General features: G+C 42.5%; 1 protein-coding gene across 1 annotated transcript; it reads left to right on the forward strand.

Annotated features, from left to right (window-relative positions):
• The first annotated feature begins 990 nt into the window (after window positions 1–990).
• On the forward strand, window positions 991–26,609 carry yap1 (Yes1 associated transcriptional regulator). Its single transcript, XM_069716302.1, has 8 exons — window positions 991–1,735; window positions 2,951–3,186; window positions 12,879–12,997; window positions 13,718–13,831; window positions 19,646–19,815; window positions 23,080–23,201; window positions 24,365–24,477; window positions 25,721–26,609. Exons 1-8 carry the CDS (start codon window positions 1,535–1,537, stop codon window positions 25,954–25,956), a joined length of 1,311 nt encoding a protein of 436 aa, XP_069572403.1. The 5' UTR covers window positions 991–1,534; the 3' UTR covers window positions 25,957–26,609.
• The last annotated feature ends 480 nt before the right edge of the window (window positions 26,610–27,089 follow it).

Below are 27,089 nucleotides of genomic sequence, written 5' to 3' on the forward strand. Positions count from 1 at the left end.
AAATAAATAAATAAAGAGAAAAAAAAATTGTACCATACTGATGAGAGAAAATGTGGTTTGGAATTATTGTTCAGAATCTTGGGAATATTTATGTTGCCTTATCATCCATAGCCAGACTGTAGTACCTTATACATGAACTCTTAGAAGACATGCTGCGCTCTAAGTAATCTGTCTTTATAGAATTTGAATCATCCCATATAAATTTGCCCAAAATAAATTGAAAAAAACAAAACAAAAATAACATTGTGAAATCACAGAACCTCTTTTTAGTTGAGTTGTTTCCTCTTGTGTGTGCATTTTTGCGGGTCTACAAGTGAACAAGTGATGAAACTTGAGTGTTCGTTGTATTTTTTACTTCATTGGGCCATTATTGAAGTCGTTCGAGTGGATCCCAGAAAAATAAGGAATACTTTAATTCAGCAGTCATTGCCCTACATTTCCCAGTGTAGTTTATTTGACTAAAACTATGCATTTTTACATGTTTTTTTGTTACTATTATCATTACAATATGTATTCAAAAATGCACTTGTCTTCCATACAAAGCTAACATTAGTAAAAAAAAAAAAGAAACGTGTAGCTATATGGCCTTGGGGGCTGCACCTACGTGTTATAAATGTAAAGGGAATCCTGTAATGTGTAATCTGATCAGTTTCCCTAAAAAAAAAATTACAATATGGAGGCTGTCAAAATCTCATCAAATGGGTGTTTGACGTGGAGGAATTTTAAATGGTCACATCGGCTTATATCTCGTCAAACTGGGTCTTTTTTTTGGTTGTTGTTTTTTTGGTACAGATTTAATTATTATTAAGTTCATGTTTTGATGTAAATAGCGATAATTGGGGCATATTATAGTCTCCAAGTTCTCTGGAGCTGATCTGTTGCTGCACAGACTGTACCTTTAAAGACTCTTGTCCCAATTAAAGCCAAGCCCCGCCTCCGGAGCCATAAAGTTTGACGTCCTGCCCAAAGTTTAGACCCGACTGGAGCAAAACTTTTTTTTTTTTTCTAGAGTGAGCTGCTGAGATTTGTTCTGAGAAGTATGACTCTTTTTTGAACGAATATCCACGACAGCTTCAACTTTGCCGAAACTCAGACAGGTGGGACCGCTCCGGTCGGGAGTTTGTTGTGGGTTTTTTTTTTTTGCGTCTTTTGTGTCTGCCTCTGCGGTGGTTTTTTTTTTTTTGTGGGGGGGAAAGCTGGGGCCGGACGGCAACATAGATTCCAGTGTGGAGTAGATATGCGCTTTGTTACATTCACAAGTATGCCAGCAGAAAACGACAGGAAAAAGCTGTGTTTCACTGCAGATTTCGACAGCTAACACACTTTGGAAGAAAGTAAAAGAACTCGACTTGTAAACTTTAGAATGACTCTGGATAACTTTTACTGACTGCCGTCGAGATTCCCACATTTCGTGCTGCGTGAAGAAGGGGGGGGGGGAAAGAAAAAAAGTTTGGGATTGTCTCAAATTTCTTTTTGGTGAGTCTGTGAACGCGACGTTTTCGGAAACATAAAGTTCGCAGACTGTTTTGGGACAATGGATCCGAGCCAGCATAACCCTCCAGCCGGACACCAAATCGTCCACGTACGGGGCGACTCTGAGACGGACCTGGAGGCGCTTTTTAACGCCGTGATGAACCCAAAAAGTACTATCGTGCCCCCCTCCGTGCCCATGAGGATGAGGAAACTGCCAGACTCCTTCTTCAAGCCTCCAGAACCAAAGTCCCATTCCAGACAAGTAAGCCCGCCCTGTTCCTCCTCGGCCCCTTCTTAGAAATAACGATTAAAGGAAGGCCCATCCTGAGGGGCTCCGGCCTGCATTACGTGACTGGCTGCCAGTTCATAGTTACTTTATTTGCAGCTCTAGAAAGTTTTTAGCCTTCAAGATAAACTTTTATTTGTCATTCTTCTTCGAACAATTATGTTTTATTCAGGATATTACCACTGTCCCTTGCGGTGTTAGCCTTTGTGAAATGACATCCTATAATATATACAAAATACTGTTTATTGACTGTTCTTTTCACTTAAAAGTGTTCAATTACCGTCTGCATAACACATTTGATTGAAAACAGGCTACAATCACTACAACAACAACAACAACAAAAGTCCGCGAGGGATGGGCTTTTGAAGTAAACAAAATGCTCCCAATTCCTTTGACCTTATTACTGAAAAAAGTTGATCCTCAGAGAATATTTGTTCAACTTTGTGAGATCCTATACGGGCCAAGTGATCTGTATGTGTGAATGTTTTGGTTAGTAATACATGACTGTACAGGCCTATTTATAGATGGATAGGCATCATGTTCAAATAGTCTCTGAAGCAGATTGTTTTTGCAGTCGTGATGATTTATGATCAAGAAATCATATGATGGTCGAATTCATCCTATGTTACCCACCACCACCACCACCACCTCCCTCCCCTCACCCCGTCGGTCCCTACAACTGTGGAGAGGTTTGTGGTCTAATTAGTGCGCATGCGTTGTTGTGCAGCGAGTCTGCGCTCTGGTCTGTCCCACACAGGCCTCGGACCCCCCCCCCTCCCCGGACCTATAAACAACACTAAAACTTGCCTACACATGCACATGAAAAGAACTTACGACCATACGTGTGAAATGATTGTAGTGTCTGAAAAGTGAAATAAAGTCCACAAAATCAATAAACTGGTAGTTGTTTAAATCTTTTCCACTATTTATGAACTGGCCTCAATACAATATGCTATGTTGTACCAAAGGTTAAATATAGTATTCTATTATAAATAGACTTAGACCAGTTGTGTTTTTATGTTTGTATAATATCCTGTCTAATTATTCTGGTCATTTTTAAGCAGACATATTAAGACAATCTCTAAAAGGGAAATCATTTTTTTTTTCTTATTTTTTTCTTATTTTTGTTAAAAAAGACTAGGGTACTGAATTCCTGCTGTCTTTTTTTTTTTTCTTCTAACCCCAACACAGGCCAGCACCGATGCTGGGAGTGGCGGAGTGCTCACCCCCCACCATGTCCGTGCACACTCGTCCCCGGCCTCCCTGCAGTTGGGAGCTGTTTCTGGTGGCTCCCTGTCTGGCATGGCTCCAGCAGGTGCCTCTCCTCAACATCTCCGTCAGTCTTCTTATGAGATTCCTGATGACGTGCCCCTGCCAGCAGGGTGGGAGATGGCCAAGACTGGTTCTGGGCAGAGATACTTCCTCAAGTAAGTATGCTGGCAGAAGTGTTTTGCATGATGCGGTCCTTGAAAAGCCTTAAAGTTTGCACCTTTAAAGAAAAAACAACAACAACAAAGTGTTTTTGGAAATTATTTGCTGGCTTTGAAAGTAGGCAAAAAAAAAATTGCACATTCCGTGAAATGTGTGTATTTAAACTGAGCACAACGTATTTAAAACAAAAACACAACTGGTTGTTAGCATATGCTATTTATTTACGTATACTTCAGTATCTTCTAAAGATTCACCAGAGATGTAACTAATCTTAACTTTCTTTACATTTTCTGGTCAGAATGGAAGTCTTTAGCTTGTAGCAGTTGCCAGGACAAACCCATGTGACTAAAGGGGAGTGATCTTTATTTCAGTCTCTCATACTGCAGCTCTGTTCAGTGTACATTATGCTGACAATAATATTCAAATCTGCTATTGTGCACAATGGTGGCCAGTGTGCTCAGAAAGACACAATTGCAATACTTAAATTGTGGGTTATTTAATTTGGTGGCCTCCGCAAACAGAAGTCTTTTGAGGGACTGCTGCTGTACGTAGTGCTCCTTTTCTTGGTCTCAGGTTTCAGTGGAGACAATGGACCACTGTAGCTGCCTCAGACAGCAAAGGACAGACAGTCCTGCAAAACTCATCTGCAAACCAGCAGATCTTCTCCACATGGATGATCCAAGACAAACTTTAAATATTGCAGGTATGAGGTGTACCAAAGGCCATCAGCCTCGTTACATGTTACAGAGTTTATAAGTAAACACCTTGTGGTCTCTACAGGGTTTTTTATGCTTTTATTGTTATCTACTTAAGCAACATTACCAAGACAGCAATGCAAGAAGTATTAGCAGCAACATGTAGTATTAAAATACGAGATTGGTATCTCTTACAGAATTATTATTTTACATGATATCACTCGATTATTGATCGAAAGCATCAGCAGTATGTTACTGTTGTAGCTGCTGGACGTGGAGCTGGTTTGATCTACTTTACAGTTTTATACGCGGGGACAGCAGATAAATTTGAAGGGTCGTCAGAAGAAAAAATGAACTTCTGATACACAAATCTGTTTTACGTCTTTTTAACTTTTCACCTGATCTTTAATTTTTCGATAGATATTGGATCATTTGTACGTTTATTTGAATTAAACCATGTGAGAAGTTTAGACGGAAAAATCACTATTATGCTGCACTGTTAACAGCTGATACACATCTAAAATCTAAAATGTGACCACTGCTGTTTGTAAGACATCAGAAGCCAAATAGGTTGGAAACCACTGGTTTAATCCTAAACAGTGTGTGCTACATTAAGAACTTGTTATATTTGTAATATTTCCCTCTGACATTTAGCAGAAGTGCAAAGTAGCACAAAATGAAAATACTCAAGTAAAGCACAAATACCTCAATCATTCTACTCGAGTACAGTCGTTGAGTACATGTAATTAGTTACTCTGCACCACTGGTTTGGTTTTGTGAAAAGACTGGTTGAATTATTCATAGAAGTGACGTCCTTGTCAATAACTGAGGTCAATGTAATTTGCTCATTGTGAAATGTTCTGAAGTTTATGAAAGATTTGACATTGATTGTCCTGGTTTTTACTCATTTAAAAGGCAAAATGTTGTCAGATCAAGGAAATGTTACTCTGACGCAGAGTTTGAGCAAACACCATAGCATCAAGTTTACGTGGATCAAAAAATAGCTTTCATTGCCAGATGTTTTAAGGTCGCACATCTGGAGAACATCTGGCCCATTTTGAGGAGACTCTTCTGAAATTGAAGGAAAAAAAAAAAAAAAAATCGACTGGGGGGGAGAATGAAAACACTATTATCAAAGACTCGCCCAGCATTATTGTACTTTCTTCAAAAAAAAAAAAATTTAAACTACATAAAAGTTTTGTAGAAAAACCTGCTTACAGTTCAAACATTTGTTGCACCGTTTACATTTGTTGCTGTTTGTAGGAGGATTGATCATGATTGATATTAAAACCAAAAGCTGGGCTGCTAATAGGAAGTTACTATCTTTTATTGATTGATCGGTCAACTATGTAAGACACAAAATGTAGAATTTGATACAGAATAATATGAACTAATACCCAAACATCTACCTTGTGATAGCCAAAACTTGATCAAACAGCTCTATTTAAGAAGCAAAAACTAGCTAAAGGTCTCTTCCAAGAATAAAATGGAAAATACTGAGAGCATTTTGCAAAAGCATACATGGAAGACCTTAAATATTGATGAAGGACATATGCGACAATATTTTCAAAAGATTTCAAGTCAAATGACAACATAAAGTGTACATATAACCTTACAACATTTGCACCATGTCAATTGATCATCTTTCTTTATATACAAAAAGAACAATTTCATTTCTGTATTAAATATCAAAGTCTAGTGTATTTTAAACATGTTATGGTATAATGATAGAATATTAAAGATGAAAGAGTTATGATTGTAGCAGCATTTATTACTTGTGTCTACAAGTCTCCTGCAAATCCAGAGCAGCTTACTGACAACAACCTTGAAAAAAAACAATGTACGTCGAAAAAACACAGTTGAGTTGCTTTGTAAAGAGATGTGTTTTTAACAGGTATGTTGTACAGCCAGAATAACTAGTACAACCACAATAACTGTAGTACAACCACAATAACTGTAGTACACAGTGTTTGTGTTCAAGTGAGGAAGACGCGAGGAGACATCTTCTACACACCGCACATCAAAGTGCAGATATTTGATCTGGAATAAAGGCAGCTTCAGCAGAGCTGCTGGAAAAGACACTCCCATATTTATAAAGAGGGGCTGTCTGAGCGAGATGTGTTGCAGAGGGAGCGAAGCAGAGCAGGAGAGTGTGTGTGTGTGTGTGTGTGTGTGGGGGGGGGGTTGGGTGCACGGACCTGTGGGGGTGGGGAGTCGGTCACCAGCTAGCAGAGCAGAGAGTGGGGGCTCACATTTCACTCTGGTGACCGCTGTTGTCCTTAGAGATAAATCAACTGTGGGGGAAAGTTTTTTTTTTTTTTTTTTTTCTGGAGATACTGTGTCTCCTTCCTCCGCTGTTGTTTATTAGTACACTATATGATTATACAGTTGGGAACGATCGGCCTCCGCGAGTCACCGCAGCCCTGCGGATGCCGATGTCCCCACTCCCTTTAAATGTCAGGCTCCGTTTTGGTGTGAATGGAGCTCTGGCTCTGTGATGGTGCCTCTTTTGTGTCAATGGAGTTAAATGGCAGCCATGTTGAGATAACTAGAAGAGGGGCTAGAGAAACTCTGGCCCTCCCTTTGTCCGGGCAGTGAAACAGGGATCTTTATTCAGACCACGGGCCTGGTGAGACTCATGTGAGTCTTCCCAAAATAGACAAATGGCTAACATGAAGCGTAAAGACGGTGGCGAGAGCGCAGCAGCTTTGTTCAGAGTCGTACCGTGTTCTTCACACCTGAAATGTGCAGCTCTTCTCTGGTGAGGAGTTTGGTGTCAATTCTGATCAGAAATCACAAGTGATTGATCTGGTGCAAGTACAACGGCATATACAAAGACAGTTTGGGGTCGGTTTTTCTAGTTTTTTTTTTTTTTAAAGTTTTTTTAAATTTTGACTAGCAATCTATTCAAAAATAATTAGTAGATAATATGATTATTCAGTTTACATTATCGGCAAATTTATAGCTTTCAGTAATTTATTGGAAAAAAAAATGGTCAAAAACAAAACAAAAAAAGAGTTTAAGAGTTAATGACAATAATTGTTTGTTGCAGTCCTGATGAAAATAGGAGTCAAATATGACCCATCTGGCAAAAAAGCTTTTTTTGTTTTGGCTGTTACATAAAAACAAAGACTGCGAGAATGTCAACAAAGTCTGTTGACCTTTCCTCCTCTTTCTTCCAGCAGTTTGCTGTGGCCTTTGATTTATGACAGCAGGGGCACAGAGGTTGGGTCACCTTGCTTGGTGGAGGGTAGGGGGTTTTGGGGGGTGGGGTCTGGGGGGGGGCAGGGTGGGGGTGGGGGCATGGCTGGTGTCCAGGGCTGGGTCATAAACTAATGAAGGTTTCTAATTTAGAAACACCAGAGAACTACGAGGGGTAATCACTGTTTCCGGGCGCTTATTAAATGCAGCTTTGAAAGAGCTTTTAGTTCGTGGGAAGCCAGCCTGAAGCAGAAGAAAGCTTTGGGGGAGAAGCTTTTGTCTGCCCTCGGGGGCAGGTAGAGCCAAGTGTTGATGGACACTTTTGTTTTTTCTTTATTTGATTTGAAATGACTTGCCGAGCCTTCTTTCCCGCAAACGAAATGTCCGCCTGGTTTCTTTTCAAGTTTAAATTAACAGTGATTCTAAATGATCAAATCAGTTTTATTGGCTATTTTTTGTGATTTAAAAAACACAAAAAAAAAAACTTTTTTTTTTTTAACTGTAATGCTGCACAGTCCCAGATCATCCTAAACTAGTCTACCTTCACTGCAACACATCTGTTGTACTAAATACAAGTAAGAGACCCCTTATTTCAGCAGGAAAGATCAAAGCGTTCACGCAGAGATTATGCTGTTATTGTACGCAATATCTGTTTAATGCTGATTTGGACTCTTGAGATTATGCTGAGATTTCAATTCCAGCAGACAACATAATAATATTATCTTGTAACACAAAAATGGTTGACTCAACTTGTTTTTAAAATTCCCAACTTCCTCCTACCATTGCATTGTTATACATCTGTGCCTTTAAACATAGTAAGGAAGGGGCACTTTCCATATAGTTTTCAATATTTTAGTGAAATGAATAAGTAAAATAACATAGGTTTTGATTTTTATTTCAATGCAGGAGTATACACCCAAATAATATTCTGACTCTGATGTCCACGCACTAAAGCAGTGGTTGATATTCGGCCCCAGACGTTTGCCTCGTGAGCACAACATTTGTTGGAAACATCTTGTGTCCCGACAGTGACGACTCTCTATCTATTGTCTTAAGATTGATTTGTGTTTTATAGCTTTGCTAACGTTGATCTCAGCATACCTAAATATTTGTATTGTTATCAAAGTGACTTCAAATCTGCATCAAGCTTCAAGTGATAAATATGCAAATTGGATTGAACTGAGGCCACTTGGTCAGTGACAAATGGTGCTGGGAAGACCCGGCTGTAAGCCTGCGTGAAGGCCTCATTTGGAGCAACTTTGTGTTTGACAAACTTTTGGTTTATTGACCACACACAGACAAGAACCTTCCTGTTCAACTGTGGCCTGTCAGCTCAGTACACAAACGGGACTGTGAGAAAGTCAGGCTAGTGTTTACCAAAGTCTTGATGTAACACCTCTGTTTCAGACATCAATGCCTCCACTGTCACTGAGGGCATCTCCACAGAGACGTAGTATCGTATAGTATAGAAGTGCACCCTCTCAGGTGGAGTTTAGAGTTTCCAAAAATACTCAGACCCCATGGCAAATACATGCTTGAATAACAAAATGAATTAGCATTTGTGTGTGTGTGTGTGTGTGTGTGTGTGTGTATATATATACACACATACATATATTTTAACTAGTTTATAGTCTAAATACAAGTGATATATTGCTATACTAATTTATTAAATGAAGTGCTTGTGCACAGTCAATGATAAACATAGCTCGCTGCAGTTTTTCCTAAAGAAAAAAAAAAAGTACATCCTTTGAAGACTGACTGATTAATATCACATGGCAATCCCCCATAACAACATGTATTAATCCTTTGAACTAGTCTTGGACAATAAACAGCAGCAACACTGAGTTACACTCTGTCCTGATGCTTTGTGAATTAGTTTCTTCGAGTAAGTATGACCGATACAAACCATCCTTCAAAGGGAAACTTAAAGCCACAATAGGGTCACGGGGGTTGCCCCAATAATCTCTCTTGATGATGTCCTGCTGATAGAGAGGCAGCCAGGCATCCCAAGTCAACCAGAGTGGAGGTGGTCATCCTCATCTTAGAGGCCTGATTACATCTGGCCTCCCTCAGTGCACTCTTTAGTCTTTGGCTTCAACCACCTTCCAAGCACATACTCCCTGGGTGGAGTCCCTGTGGCCTGAGAATCCCATTTTTAACATTTGACAGCTCGGCTGTGGGAGTGTTTCATCACCGCCACACTCCCCGTTGCTTCGCTCCGCTGTTTTACACCAGTGAAAGGCAGCTTATGACATCTAGCTTTGAGGAGTGACAGTTTCAGTGGAATAAACAGTCAGTCCGGCCTCATATCAACCTTTGATCTGCTGTTCTGCAGGTAGCCGAGTATATATGGAGACATTTCATCCATAGAGCCGTTTTATTTTTGGGGAGAAAATCCATTTGTCACACTAGTTTGTCATATGACAGTAATCAGATGAAGTCTGTGCAACAACAAGGGCAGTATTTTAGACTTTATGACTTGGATCTCTGAGAGAAGGCCCACATTTTTTTTTTTTTTTTTTTTTTTTGTCACAATTTGAAGCTGAATCCAGTCTAAACCTTTTAATTCAGGCATTGATCTTATCCAACAAAAGTTGAAGGGAGGCAGCATCCACATGATTGTTGCTAAACAGAAAAATGGTCAATCAAAGCAAAGCCAAGTTTAGGCTTCATGGGGAAAGGTCTTCCTCCCTCCTCGTCAGCACGATAACATTATAAATAACGCTGGCACAATAAACACCACCTTGATAACTGGGCCTTCAGTCAAAGAGGGTTCAAGTGCTGGGATGGCCCAAGAGTCCCACTATGCGCTCTTCTCAGCCACAGTCGACCATGATGACAGCTTGAGCAGAAATTAGCAAGTAACATACTACAGGCAGCTGAGTTGATACCAGGTGATGTTTAAACCCCGGTGCTCTCCTTGGCTGCAGTATCTGGCCATTTAAAAACAGCGTCTCCTGAAAAAGCTAATGTCTTTGGTGATTCACAGCAGAATAGAGAACATCAGATTATGGCCATGTCCACAATGATGCAGACACGTAGATTATATGTGTTTTCACCGCTTGGGACCATCATCTATAATATGATCGCAAGTTGGAATATCAAAAACATATTTTTGTTTGGAAAACTCTTTCTAAAGAAGTTGAATTTGAGAAAAATTGATAACCAAAAAATAAATATGGTGGGAACCGAAGCTGTTGTGTCATTTCATGTTTTGAAAAGTGATTGTCAAGGTTTGTAGTTTGCACCTAGTTGGGGGAAGGTTTTAATGGCAGGAGTAGTGTGGGCAAATTGTAGTGCAGTTGCAATACTGCCGGAGTTGCTGTCAAATGTAACTGCATTTGTGTGGATGAGGACAGACCCACAACTCTTTTCTCCCCTGCCCTGCCCCGCCTCGGGCATGCAGTGTGGGGGAGGGTACCGTGGCCGCCTTGCTGAGCTTGTCATGGTGTCAGAGACATGTAAAGACAACACCGACCAGTTGTGACTGCGGAGGTTGCAGATCATCAGCAATTCCTAACAGCAACTGGTGGCCTCCAGCCGTCCCAACAGTTGCCATGACATTGTTTTAGGTTTGGCCCACAGGAAGCAGTGTATCGCTGGCCATATAGGGTTCAGGGAAGGCTTTTACTGAATGGATTATCTCCTTTGTTTTAAAACTTGTTGATGAATTACTGGCTCTTGGTAACTCATTTACCAGTTGTCTCAGTTCTCACATACAGGCTCTTTGAATACAATGCAGTGCTGAGTTGGAAGCTCTCATAACGTGTGGATTTCATCACAGGCTGTTTGATTATCACGCCCCTATTCTGACCCGAGGCTTTGTTTACATCTGTTTCGATTGATTTGAGCAACAAAAGTTGGTATCTCAAGCTAGTGTTTGATGGAAAATTCAATATTTGTACTTTAATCTGTGCTCAACTTGGAGAATCGCAAATCTTGGAGGCTTTGAGGTCATACATGTTTCTTAACTTCAAGCGTTTGTGTTTGGCACTGGTGTGCCAGGATGTGCAGGCCTCTCATTTACAATAAACCCTCCCGGTTCTTATCCCAGTGCTCGTCTTTCAGTCTCCTCCCCTATTCTTCCCTCCCTTCTATAATAAATGTCATAGTTTCCAGAGTGGGAAGGAGGCAGTGAAGGGGGGAGGGCGGGCGCTCAGACTATAACAGATCCACAGCAACTCATGCAGCCAATGGAATTCTGAGGGATTGCTTCTGTAGATGGTTTTTTTTTTTTTTTTTTTTACTCTTTCACTCTCTTTTTTTTTCTTCTTTTCTGTAGTTGTCTCCCCCTGCTCCCTGTGACCTGTCTTTCTCAAGGGCCCCCTCCAGTCTGAGCAGTTCCAGCTATTTTGCTGGGTTTGTGGTGTTTGTGTGTGTGTGAGGGCTGGGGGGGGAGGGTTCGGTAGGGGATTTGGCGGCTCCTTTGATCAATAAAGCATAAACAAGAGGGGGCTTCAAAATGGGTTGCATTGTGTCAGGGGGAGGAGTGCTGAGTCAGGTCCTCTCGCTCTCTGGTCTGGGATAGAGAGCAGACAGGCAGGCTGGGATTACCACCGAGGCCAAGAGAAACTCTCCGAATCTCTCACTTCACCCAGCTGTTCCAAAATATGGGCTAATGGCGCTTTGGGATCAAATTAACAACAGCGATTTGTTAAGAAATGCTGTGGGTGGAAGAACACGCCCAGAACATGGCATACAATAGATTTCTAGGGGTAATATATAATTACACTATAAACAAACTCTTTATTTATGTCATGTGTGTTGAAATAATTCAGTCACTGGTACAATATAAATGCAAGAGATGTGTTGTTGCCTTAAGCAAGCTGCTGTGGCCTATTTGGTTGAGATGTGTGTGTGTGTGTGTGTGTGTGTGTGGGCGGGGCGTCTCTGAAATAGGATGGTTCAAAAAACAAAACAACAACAAAAAACAAAACAAAAAGAACAAGTGAATAGTGGGGTTTTGGGTCGTAGCTCAGTCTGTGCCTTTGTCAAGCAGGTGAAAGCTTTGTAAATGTGGCGCCAGATTGTTAAAGCCCCTGACACTCCGCAGTGTCCGAGCCGCTTCCAGGAAAAAGGACCCCCTGCGTTGAGCCCTGGGACTGACCCTCCCTCAATAGAGAGGGTCCCGTTCGGGAGAGGAGGGCTTCCTGTATTAGCTTTCCATCTTAATCAAGCAACAAGTACCAACAAAGCAGTAATTATCAATGCCCTCGCTGAATGCAGCGCCCCTCCCCCGCTCCTGTCCCGGCAAAGATGAGCCACAAAATAGATGGAGCAACATTGTTTGATGCTACAATAGTTGTTTTGAAGCCAACAGTATCCTCTTGGACATTAAAAAATAAAAAAATAAAAAATTTTTTTTGGGCAGGACTTGATTTAATTTCAGTCGCCACCAACTTTAACTTAACCTTAACTCGAAACAAGGTGTGCTTCCCCATTCTTGTTCATGATGTGTAATTTTAGATCAGTTCTAATGAAAAAAAATTCCTGTCTAAACCGAGGATGAATTCCTTGTGTAAATATATCAAATTGCGGCTTCAGACTGGGCCTGACAGACACGGACAAGTTTGGCTTGAGTCATCATTTACTGGATGTAGAGGTTAGATTCGGTGTTTTCAGAGCTTGTTGAATCGGAGTCATCAGTTTCTGCATGTGACCTTTCTGTTTTCTCTCATTTGGCCGTGGTTTGAACTTACTCCTGATTACTGGTGGAAAAACATTCATGGTAATTTTTCCTGACCTTTTTTTTTTTTTTTTTTATTATTTTTATTTTTCTGGTCTCCTTACAGCCACATCGATCAGACCACCACTTGGCAGGATCCTCGCAAGGCGCTGCTCCAGATGAACCAGCCGCCCCCTCCCAGTTCTGTGCCAGTCCCGCAGCAGAACCTTATGAACCCAGCCAGCGGTGTGTATATGTCGAAGCTGTTAACTTTACTTTTACTAAAGAGGCAGCGCACGACATGGATTACGGAAGGTTTAACATATTGTTGTGCATTGAGCTCAGAATTACTGCCTGGTTATTTCTGGCCCTTCCTCTCACACAACATGCAGTCAAAGTCAGGAACAGTCTCGTTCCTACATGTCGCTACTTGGTGTCTCTCAGTTCCGTCCATACAGTTGGAATTTGCCCCAGGTGAGGTAAGACTGAGGGAGAACGTTACAGGTCCTGTCTGACATGTTTTGGGAGCTGTGTGACTCATATACATACAGAATATCTCTGAATACTTCCAACTGTCACTGTACTGCCCAGCTCCCTGGAAGTAAATAATAAGAATTTTTTTTTAAAAAGTGCTGCAAATGTTGACAAACAGGATTGTTTGTTTTCAGTGACAGATAATGAGCGCTTATTCAAAGATGAAAAATGAGAAGCTGATATTTGTCTTGGATATCGTTTGCTCGTGTAGCCTGTTTGCTTTCGGTCTGTATTGTTGTCGTTGCATGTACACATTAACAGTTATATCTGATATTACTGCCTCTCTGTCTATAATATGCTATAATCATGCTGCTTGTCAGTTGGCCATAGTTATTACTATATGTTGCAAAATTGTGTGAAAAAAAAAAATCAGCAGAGTGAGTGAACAAGCAGCATCTCTTCAACATGTGCGTTTGGCCTGTCGTCCTTCAGGACCCCTCCCTGAGTGCTGGGAACAAGCGATTACATCAGAGGGAGAAATCTACTACATCAACCACAAGAACAAAACCACATCCTGGCTGGACCCGCGACTTGAGCCACGCTACGGTGAGTTCGCTACAGACTTTGATTTTTGTCTTCGTTTACTTCTTTAATTAAACTAAAAAATACCATGCAGAGTCTATTTATTAAACTGAAATTTTAGTATTAGTCACCCAAAAGTATACACGTATAAAAGTCTCATGTTTTGTATGGAAGGTTTACCATTAACTGCTGCTGCTTTCAAGGGTTTTGGTAAACATTTGACATCTTTGACAGTGCTTCACTTCTTCCAGTCAAAAGCTCTGGCTAATTCATAAAAGATGGAGCATCACGATTCTAATAGAGATTTCAAGTGTGTGTGATTCATAGTTCATTTCACTGCAGTACATTGTTTTGGGCTGACTGTACATACTGCCGGTGGTTGTGACCAGATTTGTCCACCCCTCAAAACTCACACCTAACCTTTTGTCGGCCATTTTAGTGCTGGCACAACAGCTGAGTTGACCATTAATCCCCCGGGCTAAGCTAAAGTTTGACAGTTCGCTTCGAGTGTGCGGTGGCTGGTGAATTAGTGACAGAGCAAAGGTACATGTGTTGCGACTTCTCTGCAGCCGCGGGAATGAGCTAATCCCCCTGTGTGCCAGGAAGACTTCCAGAGATGAAGGCTCCTGCTTATGTCACTCTGACTCATTTCTGCTTCAGGTGCCATCCTTTCATAATGGCAGCATTCCCCAGGGAAGCACACCACGGTTCACAAAGGCAACATGTGTGAATCAGCATGCAGCCTGTTATCCTGTTTCATTTTAGCGTTTGTTTTTATCAAGCCTTGCCACTTAGCGGACAGTATTTTATTTTTTTCTGTGAGCAATTGCGTGTCCTGCGCTGAAGGCAGACAGGAGAGTTCAAAACAGGGTTGTAAGGGGAGTGGGGCAGCTGGGAAGAGATGGCGGCTCGGATCGGCAAAGCTCTTTGAAGATTTATAAGTCTTGAACACACAAGGCTGCTGGGCCCCGAAAGCGAGTGTGAGTGTTAACTCATTATGTGCCATAAATATAATTTTGCTCCACATGAGATAAAATCTTTCTGCACTTAATACATTTAGTAGATACAATTTATCTTTTTGTATCTCTTATGTTGCTTTTATTTATTTTTTTCATTTTTAGATTTGATAAAAATGCAAAGTGCCATCTACTTTGACTGCTTGATATTTCAAGTGTTTGTGTGAATTGACGCCAGAAGAAAAACCTAATCTTTTTCCTTCTATTTTAAAACGTTTTCTTTTTTGTTGACATTTTTGCATAAATATCTCATACTTTGCTTGAGAAACCTCTATACTACTGCTATGTAGGTCTCCAATCATAAGCCAGCAGCTTTGATAATGGAGGCTAATTTGAGCTTTGAGAAGAAAAGCAGCAGAGTGCCTTTAACTGAGGGTTGTTGCCGGCTGGCTTTCCCCTGTGTGAGGCCCAGTGCAGGCCCCATTCTGCTCCAGCTCCAGACAGACCTGAATCTCTGCCAGGCCTCTTTATTCTGTGGTCCAACTCTTAATCTGTTCCAGACCTTTTCAGTCAAAGAACTCCAATGTGAGAGGGGAGGTGGAGGAGGTGGAGCAGGAGGAGCAGGAGGAGCAGGAGGAGGAGGGAAGGGGGGCGGGGGGGTGCAGGGAGAGGCAAGGTGAAAGGGGAAGAAAGGAAAAACGGAGGAACAGAGGGAAAATGCTGATGGGATAAGCATGCATCCTCTTTAAGATCCAAGGAGGTGGTGAGCAGCGAACAAGCCGGAGTTCAAAAGGGGGCTGGCTGATGTGGATATGTTGTTTTCCATATGTACCACTCTGGAGGAGCAACAAGGAAAACCACACAAGTAAAGTAAACAAGAAGAAAGTTCTGGGATTTTTTTTTGTTTTGTTTGAAGCCTCAGAATACCTTCACACTCCTAGTTCTTGTTTTAAAAGGCATGTTTTTTTTTTTTTTTTTTCTATGCTTACACCTAGCATCCACACTAATCCAGCGTTTTCCAAAACCCCTAAAACTGAGACTTTTGAAAATGCTGCCAAACCCATTTTAGGGTCTCCAGGACTGCATTATTGTCTGGATGCAGGAAACGGAGACTTGTGAAAGCATTGAGGAGCACATCCACGTTCTTCCTGTCGGATCAGTCATGGCGTCCCCTTCCCTGATTTGTCACGCCCCTATCACGTGACCCGTTTCCAGAAGAAAACAAACTACATTAGTCTCGACTACCAGCGGGTAATTCAACATGGATAACAAATCACAGGCGTTGCTGAACTTGTTGTCGGGGCTAGCTGTTCCATTTTGCATTTTATAATGCTACTACATCCTACATGCACAGGAAGCGAGCTATTATTGAACTCCTGTGGCGTTATCAGCCCTACATGGAAGGTCGTGTTACTTTTGACGGAGATGAAGATCGATTTAGTTTTGAAGCACCATCCCAAAACAAACACGTATTAGCGCGGACGTAACCCAATAAAATGACAAGAGTTCAATTGAACAGATAAAATCAACGCAATTCTAACTTATTGTGTATTAATATAATTCCAAAAATGGGATGCCCCACATTGTTGATATCCCCCACCTATCTTAAGTTTTTCCTTGCCATTCAGAGTTAGGTCAAAACAGGCTGGTTTTACTCCGACCTTACTGGAGCAGAAAGATGATAAAACTGTGTTAGTATCACATCCAGACTGTTTGTCCACTTGGCTTATCTTGACGCTAGAAACACAACACCTTCCCAAGGGGACTTTTTTTTATACTTGTTAAATCGACGGCAGACAAATATTGACCAAGCCGTCAAAGGTGCTGTGCCCCGGTCACGTATAGAGAACTTCCCACAGCTGGCACACCTTCAACTCTACCTGGCCCAGGTGATCCCGTGGTGTAACAGGCCGGCCTGCCAGTGTGATGGCCTGATAAGGGCTTGTGTTGCTGTCTCGTTGTGTTGCAGGAGTGCGTGAAGAAGACAAAAGGCAGACAGCATTAACTTGTCTCTTATCGGCCTGGCCCACCAGCAATCACCACCTGTATGTGCTGCTGACTTAAACCCCTCCCCAAAAACACACACACACACACACACACACACACACACACACACACACACACACACACACACACACACACACACACACACACACACACACACACACACACACACACACACACACACACACACACTTTTAAACTATTACTCTGGCCCTGAAGTGAACCTGTGCTTTGCAACTGTTTCACTCACAGATGTAATTCCCTTCTTTGATATCCTCATTGTTTGTGCATAGTTCCTCCAGTAACATTGGATACTGTTTGCCATTTGGTCTGTGGGGGAGTCCTTGATTTGGTGGTACAGCAGAAACTCAGAAACCACTTCACATGGATGTAAAACTGAACCTACAATGTCAGAAATAAGTGCACTGGGGGAAAAAACTAATGGCAAGTTTTGTAGATCAAAGTTGCACTTAGAAGTCTGTGGGGCTGGGACATATGGACAAAATCAAATATCATAAATATTCATATTGTGTTCATGCAATGCCATCGCTTTATTGTAATGCAGCCTTTAAAATCAGATAAAGAAAACATTTATGCATATTACAATATCCCAAATTTAAGACTATCTAGTCTCATATGACAATATGATGAAATATTAATATATTGCTCAGTCCTAGTAGTCTAGATTGTAGTAAAATTGAGTGGAATGACTGAAAATTAAGGTCGTAACTTTGCAGCTTGTTTTCACTTTCGCCTCCAAAATCCGTTCAGCTGTCTGACTGCTGCCTCGTACTCTGTCAGACTTCCTCTGAATGATTATCACGTGTACATGAGTGAGATGTTATTGTCATCAATGGACTCCGTGGTCAAAAGTAAATAAACCAGATTTTTATTTTTTTTCCTTTTAAAATTTCGGGTATCAGCGGATTTCTCTCCGTATGCCTCCCATCACTTTAATGCAGCTCTTTAAAGCTCGGGCCTTAACAGATCTACAGCTGCTGACGAGGCCCATGCGCAGCAACTCTGTCAAGAGAACAGTTAATGGTGCCCTGATGGCGGACTGATCCAGCCACAAAAGGCCTCGGTATCTGCCAAAGATAAGAAGCAGAGAGAAGTAACACACTCTCCCATGAATTTATTATATACGTGTGTGTGGGGGGGGGGGGGGAGGAGAGGAGGTGGCTCTGTGTGTGTTTTTGTGCATGTGCTGGGGTGGGGTTGTTGGGGGAGGCAGCGTAGACAGAAAGAGAGGGGGGTGGGGTGGAAGGCAGGGCAGGGTGGGGCCTCCAGAGCTTCCCAGGGAGAGCCCTCAGCCGTGGTTCATTTAGCTCATGCAATAGTGTAAACAGACAGTGATTGAATGGTGATGAGGAAGGTGCTGGGGCAGGCAGGACGGCGCAGAGAGAGGCAGCCCCGCATGAAAATTGTGCCTCCATTGAGACTTTGTTTTGGAGCACATAAGCAAACAGCTCCCCTCATTGGTTCTGTGACTGTTACACCCCTCACGGAGAAGCACATTTGCTTCCCTGTCTCCCCTACAGTGATAAAATGTGTGACCTATTTTGCATGCATAGATTGCGGCATTGCTTTGCTGCTTTATACTTATGTTTATTAGACCCCCACCCCACCCCACCCCACCCCCACACCACACCCCAGTAAAGAATAACAAAGATGACACTGGGGAGCTGCTGTGTTTTCAATACAAACACATTTTTACTGATATCTTGTCTTGCAGACAATGCAATTTCTGGTTTTTACGTGCGGTAATTTAGAAACTTAATCTGATGTAGGTCTATATTAGATTTATTTGTTAGATGGAGAACGTTGTGCTCATATTGCGTTTATTAAATCAGCTGACGTGGAGCCATCAGGCCAGGGTAAGGAGGCAGTATTGAGTCTTGAGGGATAATCTCCGATTTGTTTCGAAGGAAACAAAACACACAATGAAAGGATAAGTCATGACTGATGCAATGTACAAAACTAACAAAGCCTGTCTTAGTCAGTGAGTGGGAGGGGATCAGGTCTTACAGGAATAGTGATTGTTTGAGACACTAAGTGGAGAACTTGTGCCGGGACTTCCCTTATCCTACACAACCTGCTGCACTGGATCCTCTCTTTTACAACGTCACCTTGTATACATACGCTCAGGTTGTTAGTCTTGTAATGCAGTGTTTAATGCAGCCAAGCATTAAAGAGGTGCAGCTGCAGTGTATTTATCGTCTGGTAGAGATCCTTTGTGTATTATTTTTTTTAGATTACCAGTCATCATTAAAGCTGCGCGTATCCTAATAGCCACTAGTTTTAGTTTTTGCCCTGTTGAAATGTTTCCCGTCGGGTTTAGACATTTCTATATTGTTCAGATGAAATATTCCCAGACTTTCCGGGATTAAAAAGATGAAATTCATTGACCTATAATGAACAGAAATCATGCTGCCGTTGAAATGAGCAGACGAGAAACAGTAACATCTCTGTGAAAGACAGGCTCGCACATGCCCCTTCGTTTGAGCCGATATTTAAAGAAATGAAATACATGTCTGCACATTGTTTGCAGAGGCAAAGACTTTATCTAACAATAACGGGTATGGCTTCGCAACCTAATTAGCTACATTTTCAATTTATTTCAGTTAGCACTAACGCTACCAAACATACACTACCTAACTACAGATGGCAACTAAAATGTAAACATGCAAAATAAATTCCCTGATATTCCCCGACCCGTGGGAACCCTGAAAAAAGCAGTCGCGAGCAGAGCATTTCTACATAGTTTATTCTCGCCATACTGTAGCATGTCGGTACTACTTGTTTAAAATGAACACTATTGTCTGGGCACCACATGTTACACTAACATAACTAATTTGAGCTCCTGTCTCTTTTGCAGCCCTGAACCAGCAGAGGATCACCCAGAGTGCTCCAGGGAAGCAGGGAGGGCCGCTGCCTCCCAGCCCGCTCAGCGGAGTCATGGGGGGCAACAACCAGTTGAGACTGCAGCAGATCGACAAGGACAGACTGAGACTGAAGCAACAGGAGCTGCTTCGACAGAGACCACAGGTCAGGAATCAGTCGGAGCATTTCAAAAGCATTGGGTTAAAAGTACAGCGGCCTCGTGGAAGAACAAATGCTTTCAGTATGTGTCCGTGTGTCAGCGGACCTCAAACCGCTCACTTGTTGAATGTTTAGATTGTAAAACACATGCTTCTTGAATAGGCTTTTTAAATATGAGTCATCATTCATAGGTACAGTGGTGGATCCTAAGCCTCTTTGATCAGCCTTTATTGTTACACCACCCTGCAATGAAGCGTTGTGAGTCATCTGTGGTAATTTTATCACTTCCTAACTGTGATGCGTCACAGTGCCGCCCTCACAGGGTTGTGCAGCACGGTCCGGTAGTTTACTCAAGGCTGCGTCATAGCAGAACCAGAGCTTTTTGATTATGAATGAGAGTGCTGGTGACTTTGTTTACCATACCATTCACATGGGTTGTTTAAAGTTCACAGTGTAGGAAGTGACCCAAGTGTGTACATGCACCAGGCTGTAAAGGGGGAAATGATTTGGACTGTCCTTGTTGAAAGTCCTCGGAGCACACAATACGTGCTGCATGCTTAAGTGACCTGGTTATTGTTAACTTTTTGAAACATCATGTGAAACAGAAAACTGGTTTCTATTTGTGATTTAGAGAATTCCAATTTCTTAGAAATTTCAAAGCCCTAAATAAACTTTTTACATTCAATCGAAGGACAAGTCCATGGAAATAAATGAGAGTAAAAAGATTATTTCAGAGCATTTTCTTTGTCTTGGGAACATGGTGATAGAAAAGCATTGACATCCCCACTTAACAATGACCAAATTAAAATGTGAAAAAGGGATTGCAGCCCAGGTTCTGTACATTTAAAGAGCACCTCTATCAGCTACATTCCATTCAACCCCAAATTCTTGAAGCTTGTCTTTATTTGGATTAAGGGGATTGTGTAACTTTGCAGGCTACATCGCTCATGTAGGGAGTTCAACTTTGGGGCAGAGCTCACCACACTTAAATGTGTTTGTGACATGCATCTTGCTGTCACCGGGGTTCTGTCGGCACGAACAAACAACAACCAGCCAAAGTAGAGTTTCCGGCGAGTTTATTCACACACAGACAACTCTGATGACCGTGTGCTCCCCTGCCCAGCCTCTGAGCACACGTCCCACGTCCTTTCCCCAGCCAACTTGCTGCTCGGTGTCCCCCAGGGGTCCTCTCCGTCCGGTGTCCTACCAGGTGCTTTTATGTGGAGAGAGACAATCAGTGATTCACTGCAGCTGTGCTAATTAATGAAGCCCCTTCCAGGCACCGTTCCCTGAAGCACTCCCCCAATCAGTCCCTCCTGCAGCTGAGCCAAACCACGCCCCACCACCACAGTATTCTACATCTATTCACAGATAAACCCATCGCTGTGCCCTGGGACTTGTGCGGTTGTAGTTTAGTCTGAACCTGGTTGCTTTGTCCCGTGCATATTATTTAAACCCCTGTAATTCTGACGTCTAACTTAAGCCTCAGTTTGAGCAGGTTTACCTTCATAAAGTTCAGTATGCTGACAGATGAACACGGCTACAGCGACAACTGTGTCCTTTTTAAGGCAACAGTAAAATAATTGTCAGTCATACACAATTGTATGATTACAATTAAAGGTAATTACACTTCTCAATTAATATCTGACGCAAAACAAGAGTTACAGATCATCTGACAAATACAACAGTGCTAAATGAATGTACTGCCACAAGCACAGTGCCTGCAAGTAGGTCAGTCTGCCAGAAATGTTACAGAAAAAAATATGAATATGTCCTGGCAGGCCAATTCCCACTACAGTGTTATTCTGTATATTTAACAGTGATACTGCTGTAGGGGGCGGCACAGTGGTGCAGTGGTTAGCGAAAAGGTTCCGAGTCCGAGTCCGGGCTTGGGCCTTTCTGTGCGGAGTTTACACAGAGTATGTTCTCCCTGTGCCTGTGTGGGTTCTCTCTTGGTACTCCAGCTTCCTCCCACCATCCAAAAATATGCAGGTCAGGTTAATTGGTGGTTCTACAAATTGCCCTTAGGGGTGAATGAGAGTAAGAATGGTCTTTGTTTCCGTCTGTCTCTGTGTGTTGGCCCTGCGATGGACTAGCGACCTGTCCAGGGTGTAGCCTGCCTCCGCCCATAGTGAGCTGGGATAGGCTCCCCCCTCCCCCCCTCCCCCCTCCCCCACCCGTGACCCTGTTTAGGATAAAGCGTATAGATAATGGATGGACGGATAGATACTGCTGTAGGTTCAAAAGTGGCAAGCATGCTATGTGATTGGAAAACGTAGTACTTCTTTCAACTGGTCAACTCTTACAAGTGCAAAACCGCGTTAATGTTAATGCGTTAATGTGTGCAGACCGAGTTTGCAGGTGACAAAAAAACTGTAGCAGTAAGACAGTTTCTCTGAATGTAATTCACTGGAATGAAATTCATTATCAATTGTTTTATTGAGCTGTCGGATCACAATCACGACAACCTCAGTTGTTTACATAGTGTCTCTCACTTAGTTATCAATTGAATAGTAATGTAGAAATGTGAAAAACAGTGGAATTATAAGAGAACTGAATGCAGATCCCCTGTAACACCAGTAACAGGAAACAACAGGACATACCAGTGAGCCATCAGACATGCCTCCTCACGGTGGGCCACATGAGGGTCACACACCCGGTTTAGCTGCGGTTTAGCTGAAACTGTGCTTGCTTTGACATGGAAATCAGGTTTAGTTCTGCATGCAACTGGGATTTAAACTTATGCAACCTCCGGTCAAGCTGGACCTATTATTCTTCAAGTGCAAAGCTTCTTGCCATTGCTAAGCTATTTAGATGCTAAGCGACAACGCAAAAGTTTTTAAACTTTTATATACCACTAAAAGCGTCATATCCCATTGGCTGCCTCGCTTTTGTCTGTTTACCTACAAAAGTTTAATGAGATCTCAAAATAGTGACACTGGTCAAGTCATGTCACCTTTCCATTCAAGGACATAAACAGGAAGGAGGTGAAAAAGAACAACATGACTTCATATCCTGAACCTTATCTGATACAGCATGTGTAGCAAACAATTGTCTCCAACTGTGGCCGGCCCCTCATGTAACATGACACTCTCTATTGGGAGAAATGGAGATCAGCATGTGGGCCGTCTGCGTCTTCCTTTAATTTGACTTACTATGCAGTGACAGCAGAGCAGCAGAGGTAAAAATGAAACTGTCGCTAATTAGCGTCTAAAGGTTCGGGGTGGGGTTGGTGGTGTTGCTCATTGGTTTTGTGCTTATGATCCACAGGAGCTCGCTCTAAGGAACCAGCTGCCCATGGATCAAGATGGCAGCACAAACCCTGTGTCCTCCCCTATGGCCCAAGATGCCCGGACCATGACCGCCAACAGCTCTGACCCATTCCTCAACAGGTTGGTTTCACCCAGAAGCCAGGAGTGTGTTTGAGGAGAGAAATGGAGGAAATTTTCCCCCAGCACAGTACGATCTGATTCACGTCAGCTGGCTTGGCGAGAGCTTCCTGTCTGATTCAGCTCGTCGGGCTCGGTGTATCCTGTTTGAGGGAATCTGTGTGGGTTTGAGCTCTGGTCAGGGCGCCCCCAGTCACACTGAGTAGTAAAAACAGAAGGCCAGTCCCCAGGCTTAACCCTCTTCACATGGTAATGACTCATTCAGAGCAGCATATCTGTGCTGCAGTTTATTGCACAACGATGACCTCTGGTGTTCGTTTGCTGCAATAACTCAGAAAACTCATGGTGGTGCAAGCTGTTTGAATAAAGTGTAGTTTTTAGATTTTTTTTTTTTAAATTTTGTTTTAAAGTGGACACAACTTTATATATTTGGGAAGTACACTCGCAAAACCTGGTGGACTGAAAGTAAATAGAAAAACAGCTGAAGTTATGAAGGTATAGGTTGTTGTTTTTTGTTTTTTTTCCGCGAATGCTACTCTGTGGCATTCTGGGAAATAATTCCTAGCAGTTCAAGCTCTAGTTCTTCTTCAGACAAAGTGAAGAGAGAGCTGAATAGCAAACAGGGCATGAGAACATGTGGTCCAGTCAGTAGACAGGCCAACCTAATCTCCCCTCCTCCCCCTGTTGCCTCCACTCCCCTGCTCTCACAATGGCCTTATTCATCCTGCCTCTGCCATACTCTGCCTACATATTTTTCTGCTAATTAGTATAGGCTTGTCAAATGTCTTCTCTCTCTCCCTTTGTCTCTGTTGCCCCTTTCATTGATGCTCTTTTTCCTATATTCTGTGATATAGGGCAGAAAAGTGAAGCTCGGTTTCAATGGTGTCACTATAGATTAGTCACCATAGTCGTTCCAATAGACGTAACTGTATAATGCTCATGTAAGCAGCTCCCTGAGGGAATTCCGGCCACACTTTTACTTCTCAGCCTGTGTGCTTTGAATAGCTCCGTGTTTGCTTTGTTATATCAATTAATTCAATTCACAAAGTTGTTTTAAAGTAGAGTTAAGTGAAAGTCATTTAACTCTTGACAAAAACCTTTTAAAAAAAAAAAAAGAAAAAAAAAAGAGTTTATGACCCAGATTTCTGTCGTTCTTCTTTTCCCAGCGGGACCTATCACTCCAGGGATGAGAGCACAGACAGCGGCTTGAGTATGAGCAGCTACAGCGTCCCTCGCACTCCGGATGACTTCCTCAACAGCGTGGATGAGATGGACACAGGTGAGACTGGAAATGTAGTGCATGTGGTCATTTGTCAAACACTGGACACCCATTACAGAAACTTCTTCAAAATACAGATCACAGTGAGTTTTTTTTTTTTTTAATTCTTTTTTGCTCACTGCTGCTGATTGCTACCCGGCTTCACTGTACGAGGGTAGATCGAAAATTTCAGAGCCAGTACTGTTGCACACGAACGAAGCGTAGCACATTAACGCCATGAATCGCACGAGTAAGTACTCCCAAGTTACGGCGTGTTTAACACTTTTTTTTTTTTTTTTTGCGACCACGGGTGCGTTTGTGTTTTCCCCATGGACCTGAAACTTCAGCAAAAGGTACATCAAAGTTTGCGTTACATTTTTGGGGAACTGAAAGAAGTGTCAGGGAGCGAAATCTGGTGAGTGGTGGTGATGGTGAGCAACGATTGTGTTGTTGCAGGCGAAAAACTGGCCCTTTTTCATGCTTATGTTGGTGAAAAGATGTTCCACGTTCACAGTTCAGCTTGTTTTACGCCCAATGTTTTTCCCTCAGAACGTCACAGTAGAAGTCGGCGTTGACGGTCTGACTCTCGGGGACGAATTCACGGTGCACGACCCTGTGAATGTCAAATAAAGCCTCCACGGTTCTGACCCGACGCGCCTTCTTCGAGGGTCTCTGTTCTTGATCTCCTGAATTTGGCACAAACCGTCATGTGCGCTCTCTTGTTTCAGGTCCTTAGAGAAATCACAATTGCGCACGCAGCGGTGGTAAAAAAAAAAACAACGTGTGTAACACAGGTGCTGATGTTGGTCATGACTTGGAAGTTACCCGAAATAAAAAAAGTTATCACTTCCACCTACTCAATGTGTGTTACTGTGCTGTATTCTGTTCGCGTGCAGCAGAAACGGTCTGAGAACTTGATCAACCCTCATATATAACACTGCCTTCACTTGATGTTGATAGAATGCCTCATTGATGGTTTGCTGTGCTTTTAAACCTCTTGTTTTTACACACATTAGACTGCTGATAAAGGTAGTGGGTTTTCATCAGTGTGGCTTGTTGATATTGCTCCAGTTGCTCAGTCTGATGTGATTTTTTTTTTTTTTTTAACCCTCTTAGCTACTCAATTTCAGTCCATACCAAACATTTTAATGTGAAATAATTATTGCCTTCACTAGTAGGCACCACGCTGATTAGGTCCTCAAACCATTCTCTCGCATGCTCAGTCAAATAATTGGACTTTTTTTTTTTTTTATTTATTCATCAGGAGACCCACTACCCCCCTCCATGGCAACACAGCCCAGTCGTTTCCCTGACTACCTGGACGCCATCCCGGGAACAGACGTGGACCTGGGCACCCTGGAGGGCGAGAGCATGGCGGTGGAAGGCGAAGAGCTGATGCCCAGTCTGCAGGAGGCCCTGAGCTCCGACATCCTCAACGACATGGAGTCTGTGCTGGCAGCTACCAAGATCGACAAGGAGAGCTTCCTCACATGGTTATAGAAGACCCGGGCGTGGTGCGCCTTACTCCTGTCCCTGCACTCTGAACTTCTGCCTGCTCTAATCTGTGAAGGATTCATAGATGCTTTCAACAGACATTTCAGCGAGCCACTCGGGACTTCTTTGTCCCAGCGTGTAAGGCCAACCTCTTTTCAGGCAGTATTGTTCTGTTCTTCTCACTGGTGTGTTATGTCTTTTATTTTGTCTGTGTCTTCAAGGCTGGCCCATGAACAGACAATTATGCAAGGGTCCCCAAATCGTTCGCAGGTCTGTCAGTGAATCTAGGGCATATTTACCCAGAGCAGGGGGCCGCTCCTTCCCCTGGTCTCCCCTCATACCTGAACTGGGCGGGTGCATGTACTTTTTTTCTGCAAGGACTGCCATTATCAGTTATCGACTGGAGTCCCTGGAGCCTCTCTTTCTTGCAATATAGCATGAAGCGGCGCTACTTAACAGTGTTTGGGACTATTGCATCTAGTTTAAGTAGCTTTATATTTGGCCTCAGAAGTTTTTATTCTTTTGTTGTTTCTTTTTTTTTTTTTTTCTTCAACAAGCCTGAGAAACCAAAAATGATGTATTTGAAGCTTAAGGAACAATACTGATTTGGAGTAAAGGTAATGCGAGGCCCAGTTTGGACATGTTGGCTTTGCTTGGGGGTGGGGGTGGGGGGGTGGGGGTTGGAACCTGGGGACAGACTACATTGCTGCTTGGCTGTGCCAGCAAGTCTAAGTTAAACCTTTGATAGATCAAGTGCCTTCGGTTGTATTTTTTTGAGACGCGAGCAACACAAATAATTACCCATGTATCTGTAACGCAGCAGTAAGCATCTGGCTGTATTCATAAACATCAGCCACACTTTCCTCTGATGTTGAATAATCAAACTTATATGTTTATATACATGAGGGGGATTTAGGGATCTTTTTTTTTTTTAACCCTGGCTTCTTTGTATCTCAGTCTTATCTAAGCCTAATTCACCATTCATTTGTATTATCTTTTTAGTATTTTATTTTTAGGTTACTCCATATGTATGATAGCTTAGATCAAATGGCATTTTGCTTTTGTTTTTCTTTCATAGATGAATTGAAACATTTTGAACAGGGTCAACTGTCAACACTTCACCAAGATTAGGTCTGCCA

Source organism: Brachyistius frenatus, unplaced genomic scaffold (assembly GCF_029030835.1).
Source record: "Brachyistius frenatus isolate BFR_SWC_R1_liver_20210118 unplaced genomic scaffold, ASM2903083v1 Contig_155, whole genome shotgun sequence".
NCBI classification, from domain to species: domain Eukaryota; kingdom Metazoa; phylum Chordata; class Actinopteri; family Embiotocidae; genus Brachyistius; species Brachyistius frenatus.